Source organism: Phodopus roborovskii, unplaced genomic scaffold, assembly GCF_943737965.1.
Source record: "Phodopus roborovskii unplaced genomic scaffold, PHOROB, whole genome shotgun sequence".
Classification (NCBI taxonomy): Eukaryota; Metazoa; Chordata; class Mammalia; order Rodentia; family Cricetidae; genus Phodopus; species Phodopus roborovskii.
Window position 1 is genome coordinate 557,527 of NW_026126483.1, and position 26,426 is coordinate 583,952.

At 40.3% G+C, this 26,426-nt stretch overlaps 1 protein-coding gene across 3 annotated transcripts; it reads right to left on the bottom strand.

Moving 5' to 3' along the window:
* Positions 1-829: 829 nt before the first annotated feature.
* Slc17a2 (solute carrier family 17 member 2) lies at positions 830-25,604 on the bottom strand. Of its 3 annotated transcripts, none has more exons than XM_051194562.1 (12): positions 25,348-25,602; positions 12,045-12,154; positions 9,948-10,153; positions 7,618-7,851; positions 7,445-7,532; positions 6,057-6,143; positions 4,593-4,711; positions 4,327-4,488; positions 3,744-3,876; positions 3,511-3,658; positions 2,682-2,772; positions 830-1,471 (listed from the first exon to the last, which is right to left on the bottom strand). In XM_051194562.1, the coding sequence occupies exons 2-12, from the start codon at positions 12,070-12,072 to the stop codon at positions 1,337-1,339; spliced, it is 1,431 nt and encodes a 476-aa protein (XP_051050519.1). In that variant the 5' UTR covers positions 12,073-12,154; positions 25,348-25,602; the 3' UTR covers positions 830-1,336. The 3 variants fall into 3 exon arrangements, with proteins under 3 accessions (XP_051050519.1, XP_051050520.1, XP_051050521.1); XM_051194563.1 differs by lacking the exon at positions 25,348-25,602 and adding an exon at positions 16,418-16,731; XM_051194564.1 differs by having other exon boundaries at positions 1,365-1,471; positions 2,648-2,772; positions 25,348-25,604.
* Positions 25,605-26,426: the final 822 nt, after the last annotated feature.

Consider the following 26,426-nt stretch of genomic DNA (forward strand, 5'->3'; position numbering starts at 1 on the left):
TCTTCTCTTCTTTCCTTCATTTGTTCCATCTTTCAATCCTTCCTGAGCACTCTCCCCCACATACATAATGTATCAATTCATTATATTGTCTCTCTTTCCATGCTGCTTCTAGTTTTCTACAGACTCTTTCTTTGTGTATGATAAATATTCACAAAACAGAACCAATGTGTTATCATTTCAGCATCACCCTCAGGACCTGACACCAACTGTTATCCTTACAACATCTGCTTAAAGTTAACTCTTGACCTAACCCTAACCTGATTAGTAGATTCTGTTCTGCTGATGAGTTCATCAAAGGTTCTAGTCCTGTGGTTGTTTTGGAATTCTGAACATCATTTTTAAAATACTATTTTTCTAGGAAAATTGAAGCAAAACCAGAATGAGGCATCTTATGGAGGTAAATTGGTATATTTTATATATTAAAATATAAAATCAATTACTACTGTAGTTGAAAAATGATTATTTGGGAGAATATGAAGGTCACATAGACTCTTTCTACCCTCAGGTTGAACTTCAAATGTGCAATTTCTCTACAGCTTACTTTACCCTTAATATTTTCTTCCTCAGTGGAAGTTACCTGTTAACTTAAAGGTGTTTCTGCTTCCTTCTCCTATTTTTCCATGTCACCAAACTCAGTGTTTTGGGGTATGCATCTGCTCTTTCATGTAATAAGCTTTCCAATTTTGTTATCACTCTTCCTGTATTCCATTTTAGTTCCATTCACTGAATCTATATCTCATCGTTTTATGATAACCTAGAAATTAGCTAGGATTTATAAATATTGTTCCATCTTTAGAATTGCCCTATTCTAGGTAGTCTTAACACACTCTGTTTAATCTTAGCATGTTTATTTTAACAGCATTTAACCACATAAACACCTATGTTTCCTGAAGTATTATAAAAATAACAAAGTTAATTCTTGGTTATAGGTTTAAATTCTGCTCTGTGCTGTTTTATAGCTCATAGATACAATTCCTAGAAGATCTTCTCTGTGTTCATAGCAGTCCCCATGAAGGTATTTATCATATTTATTCAGATTGAGTTCAAAGGCAACGAGAGTTGACTTCAAGTTCCTCTACCAATTTTCACCCACAGTTGCATTTTGGAAAAAAGTCTGGGGAAGTCCAAAATGTGGCACCTGGGTTTCCCCAGACTAACTCACTCTGAAATGTAGCCTGGGCATATGTTTTTGAAGTTCTTTGGGAAAAGCTAGCACTTAACCAGAATAGAGAAGTGCCGTGTCTTCAATCGTGAGTGTGAAGAAAGAATGGTGATAAGCAAAATATGTTAAGAAGTCAAGGGTCAGTACTTCATTTAGTTCTCCAACTCTACATCCTCAGAGGCGGGTAAGAGTCCTTTCTTTGGCCCAGTTCTGGATTTCTGCTTGTCCAAATATAAGGTAAAAGATCATACCAAACATGTTGACGGCAGCAGACAAGAAAAACACATTTCTCCATCCTGTTTCAGAATCCTGGACAAAGAAATACACAATAATTATTAATATCATAAATTCCTCTACCACCAATTATATAAATCCTCTACTTTGATATTATAATACTAATCACAAAAATATGAGATGACAAATACAAAACAAACTTAGCATCTTGTTAGTCCAGTGCAGTCATAAAACTTTTGGGAACCAAATGACTCTGAAAAATACATTGGGTCCTATTATGTTGTAGCTATTTCTTCGCACAATGACAAATTAAGCAATACTGATATTTTCCCAGAAATCTGGCTTTCAACAATTATGAAAATGAAGCTTTACAGTAGTGATTAAAATACATCATTAAGATCTGTTCTTCTTGCCTCGTTTAGTTTTTTTGGCTGTTAAATTCCATCAGCTCAGGACCACTCAGTGCAGTGTAAGCTACACTTGACCTGTTTGAGAAATCCTCCTGTCATGCCAGTCATAGTTCATTGTTGGTGTTATCACCATAGTGAATTCTTATAAATTTACTGAGAAATCAGCCTGGAATCTAGGGTAGCTAGGTGTACAAAACACAAAGCAAAGATTTGCTTCTCAAGTTGACACTCTTCCATCCTAGCCAGATTCTTCCAATTTTGCCTTCCCTCTTGCTCACTAGTGCATACCTGCAGGTGTAGAGCAAACCTCCTACCCTATGCTCCCTGAATGCTCATAGCCATTCTCTTCCATCTACAATTTAATGTCCTTAAAGTGACCCTGGGATACTTAGTTTTCCCTTTTATGAGGTTAAAAACTGACTATAGTTGATCTGGTTGGACATCCATGGTCTCCCTCTTCCTTCCTTCTGTCTCCATCACTTACTAATTCTTGACATGCTTCCATCATTGTAATCATAATGAAGACCTCTTTCTTGTCAAATTGCTTGTAAGCCTAGTTTTTAATTGCTGAGCTACCACTCCAGCCCCTTCTCACTCTTTTCACTTTCTGGAAGTTATAGAAAAACTGTCATTTGCACTCAAACAGCTAATTTTCACAAAATGAATACCCATCCCTCTTGAAAAACTCAGCTTCCATTTTTCTTTTCCTGGGAAGCATGGTGCACCAGAGTCTGCTTTAGAGGTCTTCATGAACTGAGTGCTCAAATCCATGCTTGCTTCCCCCAGCCAGCCATACCATCTTTGAGAGCACAGTGCATATTTTCAATGCCTAAAGCAATACCTGCCACTTGCAGATGTTCAATAACATGCCCAACCTGACTGATGAGGAATCCGGTGGTAGTAGAAGAGATGATTCCTGCAGTAAGCCCAAATCCCCTTGAGATGCCCATGAGGAAACTTGCGTATCTGTGGAGGAGATGATTTTATGTAGAAACCATCTATGCAGCCCTTGAACTTTCATGAAGCACATTTCTAATGGTAAGGTCTCTTGGCCTAGTGCAGTTTTTATTCCTAAAGAGATCTGTTCACCAGCTTTGAAATTATCTGTCCACTGAATTGATAGCTAGAAAAACCAGAGAATTAGTCCCTGTGGGAACTGAGTTTTTTCCACCACAGTGCTGAGTGCAGAAGGCAGTTTGCATAACAGGCAGGATATTGACCTCAAAGCTACACTCTGCTTTCAGATCCTGGCTCTGGTGTGGTCATTGCCATATCCTGTATACCCTTGTATATAGCTTGTCTCCTCTCCCTGAATCTGAGGGTCATAATAGGATCTACCTGATGTATTTGTGATGATGACACATATTGATTTATGAGAGAATGTGTTAGCATAGGTCTGGTTCATGGTAAGTAGCCCATGTGTGGTGGCTGATAGGATAAACACCCTGAAAATTTCCAAAACAGATGTCTGTGGCCTTTCCCCAAAGCACACAGTCTAATCTCTTATCGGGAAACTTGAAAAACTTTCATCTAGCCAGGAATGAGACACATGGTCATGGCTAGGAACCAACATTTCTAGTTACCTGTCACTCAGCCTTGATTTAGTATATGCATCAAGAGCAGAAAGGCTTTGCACACTAACACTGACAGCTGAGGTCTACCAGCACTTGGGTGGTCTGATGAAGGTAAGATGCAAGCCCTTACCTGGGGGCAACATCTAGGGTGTTGATGATGAACCCCGAGTCACACAGATTGCTGGTCCCAGGAATGAGTATCAACAAAACAATGGTTGTTATGTAACTGGAAGTCACAAAGGGCAGGGCCACAGCACAGACTGATGGAAGAAGGAGCCCTGGAGAATGAGGAAGCAGTCAAGTGGCTTCTTAAATTCCACATGGGATGGGTGTGGTTGCCTGAACCCACACACCTGTTCTTACCCAGGGATGAAAAGAGTTTTCGAACTGTGATTAAGCTGAGAAGATTCCTGGACAGAAGGAAATCTGCCATCTGACCTCCTAAAACTGTACAACTTGAGGCAGCAATAAAAGGCAGGGAGGACAGAACCCCACTCTGAAAGAAGGAAATGGACACAGAACATAACAGAGCAATGCAAGGCACCAGCATATATCACACAGACCCATCTTAGCCTAACCTTTACCTCAAGCTCTAGGCTGCTTGAGGGAAACCAGCACCTTTGCCACACTGTCCTAAGTAATAGAACCGCCTCCTGAGAAAAGCTATGTCACTTTCTGGGGAAAACTTCTGGACCCATGTGAGTGGCAGAAGACCATAGTGATTAAGAACCCAGATGCACAGCAGCTCCACCGTGCAGTAGCCACATAACCCAAAGCAAATTACCTCACCTCGAGTATCCCAATTCCACTGCCATGGAATGGGAATCATGGCACTGGCTCTGTCATCGTCATTGTGGAGGTTAAATGATCCTATGCACTGGAATATAATGGACAGCACAGTCTAGCAGTCATTATTGTCACAGTGATAGTAGAGGAGTGTACTCACATCTCTGATGTTAACGTGGAGCACTGTACTGATGTATGTCGGTAGGTATGTTAAGATTATGGTGCATAGCCAGAAATGGCTGAAAAAACCCATGAAAATGGCCCACAGTGGCAGGCATCTGACCATGGCCTTGATGGGGATGCATCTTCTGGGAGAACTAGACTGAAAAAAGCATCAATCAACATTGGCATTAGGATAGGTCTCCCTAGAAACAGTGTTGTGCAGATCTCCATGGCCCACAGGTGTAAGGAGAGGGCGCAGTGTACCTGCTGAGCCAGTGAGGATGAGATATGTTCCTTTTCCCTCGCGCTTATGCATGGGTGATTCATGGGATCATCATAAATCACTGTGAACCACAGAACACAGCAGACACAGCCAATGCTACCTGGGAAGTAGGGGTGAAGTTAATGTTCAGGTAGACTCATATTTTGGAAGAACAGGCTTTTTCCTTAAAAAAATCACAGCCTTTCTATCACATATATCAACTTAGGATTATTCCACCATAAAAACCTAAGTTTCTCATATCTTCTTTTTCACTCTGCAAAACTCTTAGGTGTCAGAATCTTGGAGATACTGTGAGCATGAATAAATCACAGTGTAGCTGAGGTTTAGCGATCCAGTGTTTATACTCACATGGTCTTAACAGTAATTTCTTAGAACACATATCATTGTCTTGTTTTGGTTAGAACTGAAGGGAAAAGTAATTATGCATGCATGAAACTACTGGCCATAAAGTTAGTCATTGTGGCACAGAAATGTTTCTAATATGTCTGCAAGAGACTGCACTTTGTATTCAAACTATAGATCACTTGTGGAGTCCCAGGAGAAGCTCTTCCATGCCTGGTTAACATATGTGAAACAAAATGACTGGGATTCATGTCATTATGGAGGATGTACCTCATGCCAGGAACATGTTTAACAATACCATTGGGCTAAAACAAAAGAACAAACTGTACAAAGTTGTCTACTTACTGGGATTTTTCTCATTTCAAAAATATTCTATGTTAAAAGATGTTGGGAACTAATGTTCTTTAACTCCCTCCCACTTTATTAGATTAATCTATTATTTTCTTGGGAGCTAAATATCCGATGCTGTGATCACCAAAGTAATCTGTAAAACACCATATAATGAACTATTTGGGGTAAGGATTGCACAGCTTAGTGAGAAGATGAGAAACACATTAGAACCTAAAGGAAGTACCAGGAAGATCACAGAGCAGGGAATGGCTGGACCCGATGGATAAGCCACAGAAGGTTCCATGAAGGAAGGAACATCTGAATTAAGCTTTGCATGATTCATTTGGTAAAGAACAGGCTAAATACATAGTGGAAGAAGGTACTAGTTATTATAAAATAAGACACACTGAAGATGCACTCAACCAGCTTTGATGTCTTAACTATACACAGAGTCACAGACTTCACTTCATATATGATGGTAGAGATGCTGGAGAGGTGTGTGTGGCAGGCAGGGCAGGCATTGTAACTGCTTTCTCCTAAGCTGGATTGTGAAGAGTGATCTTGTCTGCTCTGTGCATGTGGATTGTCCACACCTGTGAAGGTGTGAGACCAAGATACATGAACTACATTAAGAAAGCTACCATCCTCAATGTGTTTCAACACTTTTCATTTAACAACGGACATGGTAAAAGTGATGTATGTATTCAAATCAATGACTGAAAAATGGAAGTATGATTTGAATTTAAATTATGATTTAAGAGACAGTGACTCACCAAAGATATAGAAGACAAAAGGCCAGCCCAATGCTTGTGAGATTAATCCCCCTACACAGAGGATGATGAAGGACCCAAATGCGGCCCCTAAGGAGAAGACAGAGAAAAGTCACTTATGAAATAGCAATGGCTACATTGCGGATATTGTGCTTACAGTGAGGTAGCTGATTTTGAATTACTGTGTGATGAGAGGATTCATCCTGTTTACTAGACTCTTCCAATATCACGTGAAATAACAAGCACTGTAATAAGCACTAGTTTAGTTTACCTTAGTGGCTCCTTAGCAGCAATGTGACCAACTCTAACTGCTCAGCTTGTCATAGGTACTCTCTGCAAGTACAACTTAACAGAATTAAAAAGGTACAGTCCCTGCCTTCAAGGAAATTGTAGCCTAATTGGTGAAAAAATGAGCAAAATTTACTCTCACAAATGTATTCCAACTCAATTCCAATTGGACCTTGGGGTCTACACTGACAATAGCAACAGCCAGTCATGATGGCACATATCTGCAATCCTAGAAAACAGGAATCTCAGGAAATAGGAATCATATGAATTTGAGGCCACTCTGGGCTATGGCTATCTATATAAAACCTTGTCTCAAACAAAACCAAACTATTACAGTTATACATTTACAGACAATGCAATTCACAGTAGGAAATGCATTTTACACAGCAATATTACATATATCTAGTGTACATAAACACTTGCACATACAACCACATATACAGAAATGTTTCATGAGTCACCTGTGCAGTCTGAACGCAATCCAATGTATTCCACTCCACTCCATTCCATTCTGTTCTCTCCAACCCTATTTTATCCTCTCTGTCCATGTTCATGTTTTAAATTTGAGGCTTTGGTGCCACTAAATTGATATCATGATATGGTCATATGTCTTCAATTTGAAAAGTGGTGCAGAATGTAAGTGTGACAACAAAATTATAATGTGCAATGGGAAAAGATAAAGTTAAATTAATAGCAATTGGAAGACTAAACAATTACCTCAATGGAACAAAAGATAAATTAAGCATTGATAGAAAGAGAAGAAATCCAGCCAGAGAGGAAAGATTAGCTGGGAGAACTTTGAGATAGAAGAAGTTGTGGCAACGCTGCTGGAGAAGCAAACAGGAGGGCTTCTATGAGGGAATAGACAATAGGGTGTGACTTATACTGGACACCTGAGTGAGATATTGCTAGAACTTCAGTTCTGTTCTTCACATATGTGTTCTCAGGTCTATAAGTTGCTCTATCCTCCCTGCAAAACATTATAATGTACTCACTTGTATTAATGGATAGTAATAACGCATGGCCACGATTCTTCAATAACTCCTCGATACCAATACCAATGTGACCAACTCTAAATACCTTAGTTTGCTATGCACCCTCACCTGAGCCAGCAATGCTGGTGAGTTTGCTCCTTTCAAGTGGAGGGGCCCACTTTGCCCAAATTGTAAACTGACCAGTCCATGCCATTCCCTGCAACAAAAGTCATTAAAATCTTTGTTCTCTTGGAGATGTTGGAAATCCATGTCCCACTCAGTCTGAGAAAACATCTGGATACCTGGGCCATCCCCTGGACTGTGCGAATGGCAATGACCAAAATCACCCCAAAGTCAGCAGCCATTGGAGTAAACAGCGTGAGCAGGGATGAGATGAGCAAACCAGCACCAAGTATGTGCTTTGCTCCAAATATCCCTGCTAGATATCCACTTGGTATTAGTGTCAGTATGATTCCATAGCTGATGGAGCTAAAAATTATGCCCTGAGTCTCCGTGCTCCACTGATAAACAGCAGCCTGGAAAAGAAGAAAAAGGACAAGTAGGTGAATTCTCTTTGCTAAGTCCTGATTTGAAAATCTACTTTATACCCACAATTGTTCAATATTCAAGAGGTTTTATTATAAAAGTAATTAATTTTGTTTAGGTTTATTTTCTCTCAAATTTTTCCCTAACTTATTATCTTTATTTGTTTGTTTTACAAGTAACCATCTCTGTTCCTAATTTCTTTCCCTTAAAAAGAGAAAAATTTTAAACATAAAAGAAAAAGATAGATAATTGTGAGGCTGGAGAGATGTCTTAGCTGTTAAGAGTACATGCTACTCTTGCACTCAGATTCGGTTCTCAGAGTCCACGTGGTAGCTCACAACTGTCACTAAATCGCTAGTGGACCTGATGGGTTTTTTTTTTTTTTTTTTTTTTTTTTTTTTGGCTTCTGTGGACACCAGGCACATATATGGAGAACATACATACACAAAAAATAAAAATAAATAGATCTTTAAGAAAAGGTGAATAATTGCACAGATGAGAGGATGAAAGCAGTAAGTAACCACAGCGGGATGGCTTAGTTGTTAAAGAGCTTCTTTTAAAACCTGAGCACCATTGGTTCTCATTGAATAAAGTAAACACAATTTGGTTGATTTCTTATCAAGATCAACCTCTGACTGAAAAAAAAAAAATTAGTTATGTATGGTGTGCCCAGAAGAGCCAAGTTACTAAGATATACATTATGAATCAATAAATACTTCTGACATAACACATAATTTTGATAGTCTCTAGATATTTAGATCTAGAATCATAAATTATACCACCAAGAATGTAAAACAGGAAATATTTTATTCATTTAAGATAACTCTTACCACCTCGGTGTTGGTGGAACATGCTTTTAATCCCAGCATTAGGGAGGCAGAGGCAGGCAGATATCTGTGAATTTGAGGCCAGCCTGGTCTAATTAACAAATATCAGGACAACCAGGGCTACACAGAGGGACCCTGTCTCAAAAAATATGTAAGGAAAAAGGTTGATTATAACTTCGAGTATATGATTCATGTTAGAATTAACATTTGAAGATGGACATAAATAGAACAGAAAATTTGAGGAAGGGAAGAAAGTTTGGAAAGGTCCAAGAGAGGGAACAATTTTAGCCACCTTTTGAAGAATGCCTGTGATATGTGTAAACAGAACAAGGAAAATGCATTCCTATTGGATAAAAAGAAAACTAAGCTGTGGCATCAGGGATCTGAGCTGCTTCCATACTGACAGCAACAATGGCTGGCTGGCTCAGAGAAGATACTTTTCATGGCTATTTATGGATGGGATTGTTCTGAGGAGGAGGACCAGGCTCTGGTGGAGGAGCACAGCATGTCCTGACACAGGTCATTTAGCTTGAAGGTGCCCTGAGTTCCCAAGCACAAGAGTGTGAATGAGTAGGTGAAATACAATATAATACAATCATAAATCATGGATTATTGGGATGACATTAGGAATGTTTAGTAAATGAGAGGATAAAAGATGCATGCAAAAATAGGTTATCTTTATGATTCTTACACAAACATGAACATGTTAATAGAGGTATTATTTAACTCATTGGTTAATGAAGGAATTGGTTAAAATGTGGTAGCTTGTGCAAAGCTGAGATGGAATTTAAATAGATGACAAACTGTCTTACTCAGCCACAGTGGGGGAGCTGCTGACTGGGGAAGAGTAGAGACAGATTCTCCACAGGACTAGAATCATAAGCATTTCTATTCATCCTATAGAATTTGAAGAACTGTAAATAGCTAAAAATGATGAAGGCTGCAGGAACTCAAGCAGAATTAGATAACCCAGAAGGGTTCCTCTAGACAATAACTAGTTTTTTTCTGAAAATGCCCAAGTAGTTTATTCGTCCTGCTTTTAAATTGCTAACATTTTCTTACAACTTTTCCATAATATCACTTCAAAGAATGATTATTACTATCACAGACTCAAGTAATGCCTTAAAAATCATTTCAGTTCTTTTTGGTTTACAGTTTAATTCTAGCAGCAGAGTTAAGACCAAGCCTCCCCTTCCTGTTATTCCTTCTTGTCACTGTTGTTTTCTCTCAGCAGACAGCCTTCTCTCAACCACACTTACCCGTGTGCTAAAATCCTTGATGCTTCTGCTCCGGTTACTGAGAGGGTCTGTCAAAGGCTCCTCAATGGATGTGTTAGCTGGGTCCTGATGCTGTGTATTGTTCACCATGGCGATGATGGCAATGCTCAGACCCACACGCTGCGTTATCATGGTGAAGTTGGAGAAGTGCATGATGAGAGCCAGCCCATAGCGTAATGAGCAGAAACCTGAATTTTGGCAGAATAGAATTACATAGTGAGCACCCTGAAGGACACTGCTCTTTTCCATTTCTTCCACAGTTAAATCTGAAAGGACTCCAGATCATACAACTCAATACAACTGTCTTGTTTTTGTTTCATTTGATTTTGTTTTCATTTTTCATCCTTTTTTCTCCCCTGTCTTTCTCCACCACCCCCTTTACATACTGAAGACTAAATCCTAGCTTTGCATGTGCTTACCAGGCAAGCAGTCCACCACTGACCTTCACCCCCAGCCCTTTTCAGAATGCTTTTGAGACTGTTCCCATTAAGTTGCTCAGAATGGCTTTGAATTTACTTTGTAGCCCAGGAAGACCTTGAACTTGCCATCTCTTCTGCATCAACCTTCCATGATGCCAGAACTACAGACCAGTTGTCATCAGGCCCAGCCAATTCCAATGACTCCTTTTCACCACCAGGCCCAGCTAATCCCAGTGATCCCCTTTCACCTCCAAACTCCATTGCCATACTATTTTGCTAGCTTTCTTACAACGCATGAGTTTGGGATCTTGCTAATATGGTCTTCTTTTAGAGGTATGGAGATAGATGATGAGTAAAGGAAAAATTTTGTTGCAAGGGTCTCATGCTGCATTGCTCCAAAATAAGAGACTAAGGAAAACAAGGCAGAGCTAATCATGAATGCTGACTCTCTGCATTGCAAATGGTCCATCTCATTTAGCACATTCATTTCTCACAGAGCTTTGTGAGATTATACATTGAGAGCTGCCTTTCAGAGACACTACTTCCCTGTTTGAGGATTCTCCTTTGAACTGTCAGAGAAACAAGGTTCTTCTCCTTTCCTATTATGAATGCTCTCTCTCACTATCCCAGCTTTCGTCTTCCTCTTCCTCCTCCTCTTCTTCATATTATCTTCTTCTCCTCCTTCTCCTCCTCCCCTCCTCCACCTCCTCCTCTTCATTGAGGCAAGGTCTTATTTTATTGCCTAAGCTAGTCTGGAACCCCTAGGCTCAAGCGACACTCCAGCCCAAGCTCTCAAAGATCTGGGACCACAACTGTTGACCATGGTGCCCAACTGAGAGCTAATACTTCACAGTCCTCTGAACATTCTATTGATTCCTTTCCCCTGGCTGTGTGGCTCTTCAGATTTTCAAATATGTAGAAACAATTTTTACTAAACTTATTGGTAAAATTATCTTTTTACAGAATAGTTTTTACAGGATGTGTAACACACATGTATATATTTATGCATTCAGCATACTTCCAATAGATATGTGTGTACTAATATTCTATGTCTATTTCCAATGAAATAAAACAATGGGCTAATATTAGAAGGATTTCCATGTGACTGATGGGTTAGGATTTTTTCCTCTGTATATTTGGAAAACTGATTTGTGGGACACAAACAGGATCTGTGAAGAAACAGAAAAATAAATGGAAGAAATCTCCAAGTAGCCTGAGGAGTAGTACTAGTTGCTTGCAAATGAATTATTTCAGTATCAATCAATTTGAGTTTCCAAGCTCAGAGGAAGTGGCCAGCCATTTGACAAATGTGTTACACTGGGATCTATGCCTTAGTTGGCAGTTTGCTTTAAAATCACTTGTTCAAAACTCATTACATTTCTCAGATACAGGATTTATTGATCATTAGGTTAAATTTCTGCCAGATTAATCCATGATGTCTCTTAACAATAAAGCAGCAGATGACATTTTGGGATCGAGGCTGGGTCTGTTTCAATTAATCCAGTCCTCAAGAGGCTGAAATAGGATCAGAAGTTCACTAAGTGCATCCAGAGGAGCAATATAATGAAACAGCAGGGGAGGACAACAGGCGACAGCGAAGACACAGGAGCCAGGCACTGAGTCTTCTCTACTGACCTGCAAATGAGAACAATGGCCTTACCTTTCCTGGTTGTAGGCTTCTCATCCATTTTGCTTCTCTGGGGAATGGTGTGTACTCTGTGGTGGAGTTTCCCTCAGCCCCAAATCACTGTCACCACAACAGACTTGGACCTATGAGAAGAACAGCATGCAAGAAATGACACACAGCCCCCTCCTGCCAATGATGACTCCTCTGGGGATCAGGAAGAGGTGGGCATTTTGTGATGTCTACATTCTGACTCCCATAGGTTCTGACTGTGCTTTCAGTAAACCATGTTATCATCATAAGAGCAAAGTGTTTAAATTCTCTAACTACCCATGTTTGCATCTGTTTAGTAAATTTGCTTCCTGAATGGTGCTATAAAACTGAAAGAAGGAAGCTGTGAAGGCTTTTTCAAGGCAGGAAGGACCATGCAATGCTAGGAAGCATCATGACTTATAGCCGGCTGTAAAATATGAAAGTTGAGCTCTAGAGCTGAAGATGAAGACTGCAGAACAGCCTTTACTCTCATCCTGACCATTTTCCTATTCCTTCTGAACAAGCAAGGTGTTCTGTGTCATCTTCCTTGAAGATGCTGCATGATCTTCACAAGTTAATTATCAACTTGTTATAATCACCTGGGAAGATGAACCTATCTATGAGTACTGTTTTGTTAGATTAGGATTATGTTAACTAAGATGAGTAGTTCCATCCAATGCAGGTGGCACCATTCCCTAGGCAGGGGACCCTGGACTGCAAAGAACATTGAGCACTAGCATGCATGCATTACTCCCTTCTTCTGACTGAGGATGTAATATGAGCAGCTGCTTCAAGCTCCTGAGGCCTTAACTTCCCTTCCACAATTAAAAGAGCATTTAATTGAGCAGACATCTTTGAAACATTTATAAAATTATAGTAAATGGGGCCTTCTGCTATAATCACAAGTGATTTAGCTACGTTGAAAATAAAATTTATGACCCCAAATATGGATATGTTTAATTCAGTATTTGTATAACTTTGGGAGGGTTATATTCATTTGCTTCTTTTATGGAAGTACCTACATTTTAAGAATCTTGTACATTATATTCATTTTATGACTGTTAAAACCACCTGCATCCTGTTTATGTTTCAGAATTCAGGATTTTATACTTTCTGAACCCTAATTTAAAGAGATATCCTCACACTCTTATAGATTCTCATAATCTGTGACTTTAGGACAGAGGGCTATGATGGGAGATATAGATGAAGAATGTTATCCATTGTAATTTTATTTTACAATAAAGTATTGGTGACACAGTAATCAAGTTGTAGGGGTTTGGACAGTCAGTTTTGAGGAATTCTTGTCATGGACTGTGTTAAAACAATGATTTTAAATATATTGAGATAATATTGCAGAAATACTTATATTCAGAAAGTGTAAGCATGATAATGTGTAACCCACATACAGAGAAAAATTTACACAAGTAGAACCATGGATGTTCCCAAGGGCCAGACTCTGGGAGTTACCTTAACTTTATTATTCACTATTTCTCATATTTAGGATGTTTACGTGTATGTGTTCGTGTATGTTCAGGATGTGTGCATGTGTGTGAGGGTGCATGGGGAAGCCAGAGGTCAGACTCACATGTCATTCCTCAAGAGCTGTACATCTTGTTTTTTGAGTTAGGGTGTGTCACCAGGACCTGGGTGTGTAGATTGGGCTAGGCTGGCTGGCCAGGAAGCATCAGGATTCTCCTGTTTCTACCTCTTTACTTCCTTTTCTCCTTACCTCCCTACCTAGAAGGAGCTGAGTTCACTTACAAATAATTATTAGACTTCTCAATTTTGAGATATTCATTTTTTCCTTTCTTTTCTTTTCTTTTCTTTTCTTTTCTTTTCCTTTCTTCCTTCCTTTCTTTCTTTCTTTCTTTCTTTCTTTCTTTCTTGCTTGCTTGCTTGCTTGCTTTTGGAGACAGGGTCCACTGTGTAGACCAGGCTGATCTTGAACTTCTGATCCTCCCATTTCAGCCTCCTGAGAGCTGAGATTAATTGAAACTTTATTTTATTACAATGGACCCACGTCTAGCTATGAAGAACAGATGAGTACAGGGCTGATGTTGGCTGGCTGTTCAAACCTGGAAGGCTTCCAAGTCTCGCTAACATCTGGTTGATTCAAGAATTCATCCCACTGTTTTACACACAGCTCTAGAGGAAAAGACAACAGCCTTTCACTAAAGGTGCAATTCACTGGTGAAAAATGTGTACAGAAGATTAGAATGTTACCTCATCCTTAGTTTCCAAAGTCAGCACTGCTTGAGTTTCTATCTATAGTAGAGCCTCCTTTTATCTTCTTATTATTTTAAGCTTGAGCTTAAAAAACAATAACTAGCTTCATTCTGAATTATGAGTTTTAATCATTTATTCCCAAAGGACATTTGATGATAAAACGTTTAAACTGAGCTTCGATTTGGATATTAAAGAAAACAATCCAATTGTCTCTTGCCTGTTCTGTTAGTGGAACTATATTATAATCCTGTTCTGATCATGGTTTCACTCTAAGCCTAAAAGGAATGAATCATCTCAACAGCATTTTGTTTCCCCCAAGGAGTGCCTCTAGAACCTCATGTGTATTAGTCATATTAGTCAAGCACTCTGAGCTACATTCCACCACACCAGGTGGTGTCAGATGGTTTATACTGTCTGCAAGTATTACTTTGAATTTTGTCTGAATAGTTTTCTGTTGCTTTGTTGTTGCTGTGAATAGTTTTCTGTTGCTTTGTTGTTGCTGGTGTTTCCTTTTCATAAGACAAATACAAAAACTAGCTATTCCAAACTGTAGTCTTTCTATGATGTAATCATGTACACCATGCTCCTAAAACAGTCATCAGGGTTCACAAAGTCACAAGTCACCAGTGTGATTGATAAAGAAAGTTCACTTATTCTAACTGTAAACAAATAAACAACTGAGACCATGGAAATTTTCAAAGACCTTCCTATTCAGGAAATGATAGTGAATCCCAGTAACAACGTTTCAAGGAGACATAGAAACACTGATGTGAAATTAAGTTAAATTTGTGTTTAAGAAGGTTTATGACAGTATAAGTTGCATTTAAGAGGAAAGGAAAATACAGACATATGGTTATGCATATACGGTTTTATTTGAGGGGAAGTGGGAATATAAACATTATGGTTGCATAATGGGCTTCAGCCTATTCTTCTTAGCCTAGAACTCATTATTTTGTTGCAACAGTATTTCTAATACTCTTGCATTTTCCCTAACAAACTGCTTGTCTTGCATAATTTTGTTAGCCCAGTCTCCTGGTTTACTCAGAGCAAATGTTGCATATTGTTCAAATATCAGGAGATAGCAGTCCAGAGCCTGAGTTCCCACTCTGTGCAAATCAAAGCAAGTTTCATAAACTCTTAGAGCCTTAATTGTTTCAGAGGGAAAGAGGGATTGATATTTCATGGAACTGTTTGTGTGAACACAAAATATGAGGTGTGTCTGGGTCACCACAAGACGTTCTACACTGTCAAATGTCACTGGTATTGACAACAGCAGTAACACTAGTATGTCCCACTCAGACTATGTAAGGCCATCTCAGATCATTAACAAATATGGGCATTTAGCAAATAAAAACATTCTAATAAAATAGTTGGTTTTAAACTTTTTAAAAAGTGAGTTTCTCTGCCTTGGAATCTACAAGTGTGCTTATCTTGTTGATGAAGAGAGTGCTTATCTTGCCACATACCTCAGAAAATGTGGGGAAAACAATCCCCGGAGTGTTAGGCAAAATGAGGTCCTCATCTGCTCTCTACTTTTCTGAGGGACAGAAATAAAATGAGCTATTCTATGTTTTATCACATCACTCAAACAATGCATTTATAAGTAAAATCATGGCAAAAAAAGAAAGAAAGAAAAGAAAAAACAAGAAAGAAAGAAAGAGAAAAAAAATATGTTCTAGGGCCGGAGATGGAAAATCCTAGAAGTCAGGGTTATGCCAAGAAGCTGAGCACACTTCAACTGTAATGCCATCCACAACTCAGGAGTAGCCTTGCTCGGTTCTACTTCCCAGTCTAGAGCTGTGCTTTCCAGTCAGGATTCCCTCCTGGTATGATGAGCGAGGTGTCCTCACCGAACCCTTTCTGCTATAGCTCCCACTCATAAACAACAGGCACCCACCACAAGTCTCTCTGGGAACCTCTTAACTGAACAAAGGCAACAAGCCTTCTGGAAACATTCAAGTTCTCTGGGTTTCTATCTTACTCAGACTTCTGTCAGTTCCATTTTCTTGAGAGCCAAGATCAAGTACCTTGAAACCGGATGACTGACTAACCCCAGTCCTGAAGCTAAACCTTGTCAAGTACATTTTTCATTGTTTGATCCTACAGCCAAAGCCAATTGAACTCATCTACATACCACAGCCAATACTCACACGTTCCTCTGGCTAGTGACCACTGACCACCGTGGCCCTTGGCACCAGTGGCTCTCAAGCCTTAGCGTCTTGACTGAACGGTTATTTTGTAAGAAAACCTCTTCTTCACTTTGGAACCAGGCACCATTTCCAAATGGAGATCCTCAGGCTGCAGTTGGTATGTTTTTGAGTGCTTGTAAAATTAACGAATGCATCTCTGATAGTTTAGTAATTACCATCCTATTTAAAAGAATAACGGCACTTACCTTCACCATTAAACTAGTATTTGAAGCCCTAGACTAGAAAGCTAGCTTGGAGACAAGAGGGCGTTCCTGTCTCTCCTTCCCTCCACTGGGAAACATAATGAGTCACGTGGGAATGGGACCCCGCCAGGTTTGACCCTGTGCTCTCAGTACAGGGAGTCTGCATGGTTTGGCAGCTTAATTTTTAACTTCACTTTCAAGTTTTCACTGACCCAGTGAATATCTCAAAGATATCACTATGTTTTTTTCTGCTTTGAACTGCGCACACAGCCATTCAGTTAACAAGCCAGTTAACGGAGTGGTGTGGAAGGGAAGCAGGAGTGTTTTCTGTGTCCACAGACAAAGCACTCCAGTTACTAGAACTGGTTTCTGAGTTAAGAAACTACACTTGAGCGTGGTGGTGCATGCCTTTAATCCCAGCACTGGGGAGCAGAGGCAGGTGAATCTCTGTGATAGAGACCAGCCTGATCTACAGAGCTAGTTCCAGGACAGGCTCCCAAGCCACTGAGAAAACCTGTCTCAAAAAAAAAAAAAAAAAAAAAAAAAAAAAAAAAAAAAAAAGAAAAGAAAAGAAAGAAAAAAAGAAAGAAAGAAAGGAAAGAAACTAGGCTTGAAATGTTCAAATGCTGAGTTCTTGGACAAATGAGATGGAATCTATTTGCTAACAGGTAGATGGCCTTAATGAGATGTTCCTGCCAAGGGAGCTAGTCGATCAGCTTCTGTCTCTGGTGCCCACAATGAATCAAAGTGAGAATTTCCTTCTTCCTGACCTTCTATCTCTCTGTGTCCACCTGATGTTCTTTACTTGGATCCTGGGTTTGTTTTGTGACTTTTAGGTTTTGGGATATGGATCATAGATTTTTCTATTAAAACAAGGTGAGGACTTGCCCTCTCTACTTTTAGTCACCCTAGTTGGGCTTCTGATCCCAGCCCTGTCATCGTAGTTGCCCGAAGAGCCTATACTACACAGCCCCTTAACCAGTACTCTGAATGGTCTCTGTTGATTTTCTTTTTTCATCAAAGTGCCTGCCTGGCAGAGCCCCCTGCAAAGGCACGCTAGAGCAGGGAAATAGGGTGAGACCATATGTGCTCAGTAAACAGCACTTTATAGGATGAACGACTTCTTGAGATACACTCACAAGGAAAAAAAGTAAAGGTTTTTAGAGCTGGTTCAGACTCCTTACCCACACTGTGATTTTCACATGGTAAAGTCAGCATGGCTCACATTTAGACAATTTAGATTTTGGAAGGCTGAGCAGGAAGATTGCGAGTTCAAGGCTTGACTGAGCTGCACCGTGAAATCGAGGAATATAATAGCTCAGTAGCAGAATATTTACCTAGCTTGCAGGATGCCCCAAATTTAGTCCCCTGTAGTAGAAAAAAGTTGACTATATTACATCTGTAACATTCATAAACACCAAGAATGATAGAAAAGAAATGATAAAGTCTTAAAAATGTAGGTTTCTCTGCATTGTTGACAGCTGTCCCCAGTTAAAGCTGTTTAACTGCAATGCCTTTCAATGATTTTTAAATTTGTGTATGTTCCAGATATAATGCCTACTTTTTGAGAATATAAATTTGTTTAATGCCTGTCCCATGATCTACAGAGCCCAAAGTCCACCGGGTGGGGCTGTACACAGGATGAGCGGTAATGAACGTAAGCCACACAATCTTGCACAAGGTAGTAGGGAAAAGCAAACAAGGACCCCTGCCAACACAGGAAGTGTCAAAGGAAGGCTTCTCGGAGGAGGTGGGGCTGTGGCTGGTTTCACAGGCTGCATGAATAAATACCACGAGGAAAGGGCCATTCAAAATGATCGAAGTCATGGAAGGTTGGTATGGTTCCTCATGACTGGGGATTCCTCATGCCTGGGGATTAAACTGCAAAACCATCAAGGGGATTTGGTTAACTGACTCAAAATATGATCATTCTTTTCAGGAAATTGATTGCTTGTTCACAGTAGTAGAAATAGATTTTCCAGAATAAAAACAGAAAAATGTTGCAATGTTTCCTGCAATAAAACTTAAAATTTTCAAGAATTTCTTGAACAAGAACAGTATGACCCAAAATAATAATAACTTTTTAAAGGACATATGGCAAGGTCTGTCTAACTAAATAGAACTATCCTAGTTTGAATGTTAGATATCTACCAAAGGATCAGATATCTTTGGTATCTGATGTCTGGTCCTCAGTTGGTGGCCCTATTTGGGGAGGCCTAGGAAGTATGGCCTTACTGGAAAAAGTATGTCACTGAGGGCCAGGTTTGAGTATCAGATCCTTATGCATTCCCAATGAACTTTCTGTTTTGTGCCTGAGTTTGAGACTTGAGCTTTCGGCTTCCAACTCTAGTGACCATATCTACTCCTTGCTGCCATGTTGTCCCCATCATTATAGACTTAAACCTCTAGGACTGTAAGCACAAATAAACCATTTCTTCTGTTTGCCTTGGTATGTATTTTATCAGAGCAAAGAAACATAACTAAGACAGGATGCAAACATTATGTCCTTAGATGAAAAATCTGAATATTACAAAATATTAACCCTTCCTAAATGAATAAGTGTCTCCTCCAAATAAACAATTTGGTGGCTACTGGATTAAAAGAAAGAAAAACAAAGGGCATGATAGATATAGCCTAAGGTTCCTTAAGGAGATAGGATGAGTGACACATGTAAGAGAGAGGCCTCAAGGTCCTCATCTCAGCAAAGGAAGGATAAGTCACATCTATCATGTGGATTTGATGCTTTTATATACATAAATATGGACTTTTTGAGTCTTGTTTGTTATGTACACCAACCTGTTTTCAAAGTGGTGATCCTCTTGCCTCAGTATCTGCAGTGATAGAATTACAAGCCTGGGCCCCTATGCTGAACGAATACAATGTAGTTTTAAATACGTAAAGCAGATAGAACATGCATATAAAGGGTCTAATAATTTTCTAAATGTTTTCTCCTGAAGACTTGTGTGTGTGTGTGTGTGTGTGTGTGTGTGTGTGTGTGTGTGTGTGTACATGATTACATGAGGTAGATTACTGGTCGCTTTGGGACCTAGTGATTGTTTTTCTTCAGTTAAAAAACTAAGCAGAAAAAAAAAGATGACTATAAGGGCTGGTGAGCTGACTCAGTGGGTAAAGACTGCTGTCTTAGGGCAGTGAGGAGTAATTGGAAGAACATACTCAGCAAAGAAGAAGAGACAAATGGGAAAATGAATTTTAGACAGAAAACTTTGAATACTGCTGATGGGTGGATACACAAACACGGAAGAGAAATAGTTGAAAGTAGCCAAAAATTTTGTGGAACCAAGCACATTGTTTTTTTTTTTATTGTGAGTACATCACATGGCCATGAGCAGTAGACTCAGGTGACTCTGGCTTCTCTTTTACTGTTTCTGACTTTGTTGTGCTGTCCCTCCATTGATCCTTACACTGAACAAAAGGCTTTTCCCTTGTGTTATTTCTCTGTGTCGCCTTTTAACTGTATCTCATTGCCATGGCATTCAAGTCAGAGAGCTGCTTTTTCCTTAGTGGATCTTACCCTGGGTTGGCTTTCTCTTGTCTCTTCTTGACATTTGGGACCTAAGTTGTTGAGGGAAGTACTTAAGGTGTGAGTCTGGGGAAAGCTGAGCAAGATGTTCTTGCCTAGAGTGATCAGATACAATCAGTCTCCGAGTTTCCAGTGTGGTGCAGGCCAGATCACAGGAACAGAGAGGCTGTATCCAAAGTTCTTGTGGTCTAAACTTTTAGAAATGATTAGTGCTTCCTTGCTAACAGAACCCCTCTAGAATATCTTTGTGAATCTGAGGTAGATTTAGGTGATTTCTTAAAACCTTAGAAATCTTGGTCTATAGTTATCTCAATTCATTCCCCCTTAGAAGTGACAAACGTATTTCCTCACTCACAGGAAAGCCTGTGTGGAGCCTCTGTAATGTTTTCCTTTACTTTGTCCTCATCCTTATTTGGGTGTGGTTAGTGTTTGCTCAGGAGCAAGCATCAGACTTAATTCTGTGACTATCATGGCTGATTTCTCTATCGTGCTTATGCTTCACTTTGAGATGTGCTCAATGGTATCTGCCAGACTTTGTTACAGAATCCATATGCCTTCCCAGGGAGAAATCACTCCACTCGCAGATTAATAAAGGAAACAGCTTCTTAATAGTGCATGCAACTAGTTCTGGCTACTACACAAAAGGTAATCAGCCTCAAACAGAAAAGTTTACCACCTTATGTAGGTTTTGAACTTGCACAGTTCACATATACTGTTATCCTTAATTGTCCCTTAGGTCCTGGTCCCAGGTTACACTTTAAACAATTTAAACAGAGACAGGAGGCTACAAGTCTAACCATTTGGGTAAGTGAGAGATTTCTACAACAAAGAAATTGCTAGAATTATTTCTGAAGTAGTCCAGTGCTGTTCTTTTCCATATAGTTGTTGCCCAGGTTCATCTTGTCTACCTGGTGGAAATATGATTCTCCTGACAAGACTACAGGGGGCTGACAGCAGACTAGGACTTAATGGTGATTGTCATTCTGTACTCTCCCCTGAGATGCCCATTAGAGGCATGCTCTTGGATATAGGGATGAATCTCATAGCTGGTTGTAAGTCAGGTTTTTCTCCTTTTGTTAAAGGAATGGTGCCTAAGTGAGGGAGTCAGTCTTGATAAACAAGCATTATGTTTTCTCAGCCACCCTAACAACAATCCTACACTTCCATAATGACACAAAATTTTCTTTCCTGTAGTTTCTAACAGGCCTGATTAGTGCACTACTCACCTTCCAGTCATATTGGAGGCAGCATTCTTTAGCTAAATTCTACTTTACGTAACTTAATATGTCCTAAGGGATTTTATTAATAAATCCGTTATAGCATCAAGTTTACCTCAAGCTTCTATTGAATCATTCCTTTTTTGTTGGAGCTATGAAAATACAGCTGAAGTTTGAAATCCTATGTCACAAATGGCTGAAAAACAAAGTCAACATCTTTCATCATCAGGGAAATGCAAATCAAAACTTCTCTGAGATTTCATACACCAGTCATAATAGCCAAGATCAATAAAACAAATGACCGCTCATGCTCTGAGGATGTGAGGGAGGGGGAACACTTGTCCACTGCTGGTGGGAGTACAAACTTGTACAGTCATTATAGAAATCCATGTGGTGGTTCTTCAGGAAGCTGGGAGTATATCTACCTCAAGATTCAGTGACACTGCTTCTGGGCATAAACCCAAAGGACTCCATACCCTACTATAGAGACACTTGCTCATCCACATTCACTCAGACTATTTCTAAGGCTATTGGTCGCTGATGGTGAGGCCTTATTGTTCAAGCTAGTGCCCAGCTAGAGCTGTTACCCCTACCGAGTAGTGTTCAGAGTACTGAAAGGTACTCTGCATGCTCCCAGAGGAGAAAGGTAAAACCAGCTGATCTACAAAACCTTCAATCTACAGTAGTGACCTTCCTGCATGATATTCTTATGGAATTGTGGCAAAAATGTTGTGGGAGTAACCAACTATCTGCCTTTATCTCCCACACTATGAGATGGAACCCATGCCTGACACTGCTCTTGTGGCCAAGAACCTGAGTATAGATAGGCTATGGGTCTAGAGGAAAATCAAATGCTATTGTTCTGCTAAATAAACATATCAATAAAAGCATTCATAATGACAATCTGTTATAGCCATAAATCAGTGACTCAGTCAGCCACCTTTATAGAAACTCCCTCTTAAGTAGTTCGGAACTAAAAAGAGACCCAAAAGTAATATAGGAAAATATACTTTGTATGACAGACTTTGGAGTACTCAGTCCTAAATGAGATGCTGCAGAGGTACAAGCCAGATAGGGTCCCAGTGCTAAGATGGGAAGTGGGCATATGTTCCTATCCCTAATTGGCAACTGCTTGTAAAGGAAATGTTAGTTTTCTTCAATGGGTTTCACTGAATATTTACCTCAAGGCCAGCAGTAGATGGTGAACACAAATGTTACTTTTATAGGTTTTTATTTTTTTAAATCTCATATTACTTTGTTTGGTCATTTTTTTTTTAACTTACTGGTTATTTGTTAGTCTCTTAAGTTTTATGATTTTGTGTTTTTTATGTGTGTGTTTTTTCTTTTTCTTTGTTCTGTTTTTGTTTCTATTTATTTATTCATTTTTTGTTTTTATTAGCCTGTTTATTTTCTAAAGAAATTGAAAAAGAAGGCATGGAATTGGATGGGTGGGATAGTGGGGAAAATCTGGGATGAAATGGGGGAGAAAAAATAATTATCAGAATATATTATATGAAAAAATATTTTCAATAAAAAAGAAAAAAGCCCACCAATAACAAAAGAGACTCAAATGATGCTGTAGGGCCTGCAATGTTGTAACTAGATCAGGACCCAGTCTCTCCAGCACTCACTGGGTCTTCTGGCTGGGCCTGTCACCCAGCTCTCAAAAAAAAAAAAAAAAATTAACATTCAGGGTCCTTTTGTTTCACCACTGATATTTGGTTCCAAGGTCATAACCATTAGTAGCTTTACAGTAGCCTCTATCTGAGACGTGACAAACTGGGTCAAACATTTCAGAAGGTAACGTCTGATACTGTTCCTAGAATGACCAGAAGAAGAGGTCCTGTCAGAGACTAGCCAAGTTTTCCAAGTACAGTAGTTGCTTGAAGAATTTGGGGAATTCTCCAGGATCTCCCTTCTGTTGGCTATTTATTTTTTCGCATTGCATTTACCACAATTTGGATTATCCCTGGTTTGGTAACATATCAGTACTTTTTACTCAGAAAGAGACATAATCCAAACAACCCCCACCCCTTTTCAGCAGCTGGTAGCCATGAGGCTCTATTCGCTTTTAGTAAAACATTTTTTATCATCTATAAGGACCAACTTTATTTGGATGCATACATAGCCAGTCATAACCCACTACAGAAATCAGACATATTTTAATTTTTACAAACCTATTATTTGCAGATACAACACAGCTAGTAAAATGTTTTATATTAGAATCTAGTCCTGGGGAGCCACTGTGGCTCTCCCTGTAGAAGCATTATGGCTAATATACCATGAATCCAAATGTTCCCTGTGGAATTCCACAAGCTTCAGCTGTGCATAGACTCATCAGACCCATTGCAGCAGGGCTAAAGAACAAGTGTCTGAGTCAGAGGCTGGTCTGGATGGATGTTTATAGGTCTCTTCCTCCTCAGGCAGTGCTCCTTGCTTTACACAGATGTGGTGAATGATGCCTGTAACTTAGTGTTTAAATGAGTGCCCATAGTTCAGCCTGATATGTCTGGTTCTTTGGCAGAGTCTCTGTCATATTAAAATCTCCTTGGAACTGAACCCAGCGACCTATAGATCCACGTGTGTGTGTGTGTGTGTGTGTGTGTGTGTGTGTGTGTGTGTGTGTGACGGCAGACACCTTGAGAGCTTAATAAGTGCTGTCATCATCCAAGCAAACCAGCCCCCCACCTCTTGGGAACCTGGTACCATTCCTCTGGCTCTGTATGTAAGTGCAAATGTCCCTTTAAGAGACAAGCTCTGTGCGCTCACCCTATTTCTGCCATTTCTCTGAGATGGCAGGTCACTGTCTCTCTGTCTCTCTCTCTCTTCCTCTCTTTCCTCTTCCCTTCCCTTACTCCCTTCCCTTTTCCCAATAAACTTCCTTCCTACATAAGTTCTACCTGATGGTGTGTTTGTCCCTTGCCCACCAAAGGTCCCCCTCAAGGTTCATATCATAACATTCAGTCTTACAAAAGTATCCCCTTGCAGAATAATACAATGATTCGATCAGGCTCCCTTGCAGGTCAGACCTTGTAGCACTCAGTCTGAGGATTCCTAGAGAAAGGATTGCCCATTGGGTTTGAGGATTCAGTAAAGGTAAGAGGTCTTTCTTGTGGTTGGCTCTTTTGCTTCTCTGACATTTTTGCTTTTACCATGATATCTGACTCTGGGTTTTTATTATTAAGACCAATTAAAATTCATACTATAAGACCTTTAAATTTTTTTTTTCCTCCTTGGCTCTTTTAAACTTGTATCTGTAACCTTGAGCCAGTTAAATAGAAAACCATAAAAAAAACAGACCTCCAAGGAATTCAGAAAGTGGTACCATCAGGTTGATTTTTTTCCCCCCTTACTTTGCCTATTTCCTTATAACTGAAAGTAAAAACAAAAGCAAGTCTATCCAGAGTTGGTGGGGTAGAAACAAAGATAAACCACAGGCATAGGGCAAAGGAGCCCCAAGAACAGAAAGACTATCAGTTCAAGGAAGCAAGCTGGGGTCAGGTCCAAAGGAAACTCTGCTTCCCCAATTCTGGCACCCATTTCCAATGGTCTACAAAAGGAGCCATTCCTTATCACTTTAAGAAGGGACAGATTGCTATCTGTGGTGCCTATTAGCATGCTAAAGCCCCTGCTGACCTCCAGGCTCACTCAGAACCCATGGCTCCTCTCACTGCATCCTATCCTAAACTTCTCCAGCTCCTGGGCTTCCCTTCCCCAGCTTCTCATTCCTATCTAACTGCCATTTCAGCCCTGTGCTCTTCGTCTTTTTTGTCTTCCTCTCTTGGTCCTCCTCATCTTATCCCCATCACTCCCCTTTCTTATGGCCCAGTCCAGTCAGTGTACTACTTTCTCTCCGAGCTCTGCACTCTTCCTGATACCTCTGACTGTACTCTCTCAGATCTCCATTACAAACTTTCCCCTCAGCCATACCTTGGAGTGGTCACATCTTCATTTTATGCAGCTGGGAGCCCCAGTAGAAAGGATTCAGCATAGCTTCCACCTCCAGCCTCCTGCTCAAGCAGAGAAGCTAAGGGACCCTCCCACAGGAGTAAACAGCAGCATTCCCAGGGGACACTCTGTGTTGGGGGGAAGTGGGACCTCTGGCCTCCCCACATGGCAAGGCTGCCTGGGTGCCTGGGGTTTCAGGCTGGAGTGAAGAATGTGGAGGAGCAGCTCCACTCCTGGCAACATTACAGCTTCTACTCAGGTGGCTCCAGCAGTCACAGTGGTCCTTGAGCCACAGGGTGTCCTGGCCCAATGTTAACTTATCTAGCAGCCTCAGCAAATGAGACTGCTACCCACTCATGACCAAGTAGAGGAGTCCTTCCTCTTCCTTCCTTCCTTCCTTCCTTCCTTCCTTCCTTCCTTCCTTCCTTCCTTCCTTCCTTCCTTTCTCCTTCCTTCCTTTCTCCTTCCTTCCCTCCCTCCCTCTCTCTTTCCCTCCCTCCCTCCCTCCCTCCATTTCTCCCTCCCTCCCTCCTTTCCTTTCTTCAAGACACCAGAACCATTTTCTCAGGTCTTAACTGGACCTTTCGTGTCAAAAGAGATCTATGTAAGGCCCCGCAGCTCAGCCCTGGGGCACAGGTGGGACATGTTTCAGGGATGAAAGTGAGTTCGGAATCTACTCAATCTAGCTGAACAGGCAGCTAATTTCCTTAAAGAAGTTTCTACATAATGACCCTGGAAAAGGGGGTCTCTATGACCCTGGCAGACAACAGGCAGCATATTCACCCACACATTCCTTCAAAGGAACAACATTCCCTCCCATTGTTTTCCTAATGGGTAACCTGTCAGCCTTCTAGGAAGGCTCTCTTGTGAGTACACAGCCCTAACCCATGTCAATTAGCTTAATGGAAAGCTTCCTTGGGGCTTAATCAGAAGCCTTTTCCATGCTTTGTTGGGGGACCTGGTTGAGACCTGTGGTCCAGTGTAGGGTGGGACCTGGTTGGGACCAGAGGTCAGGTGTTGGTGCCCTTCCCTTATCCTGCAATTCACCTGTTGAGTTCTTC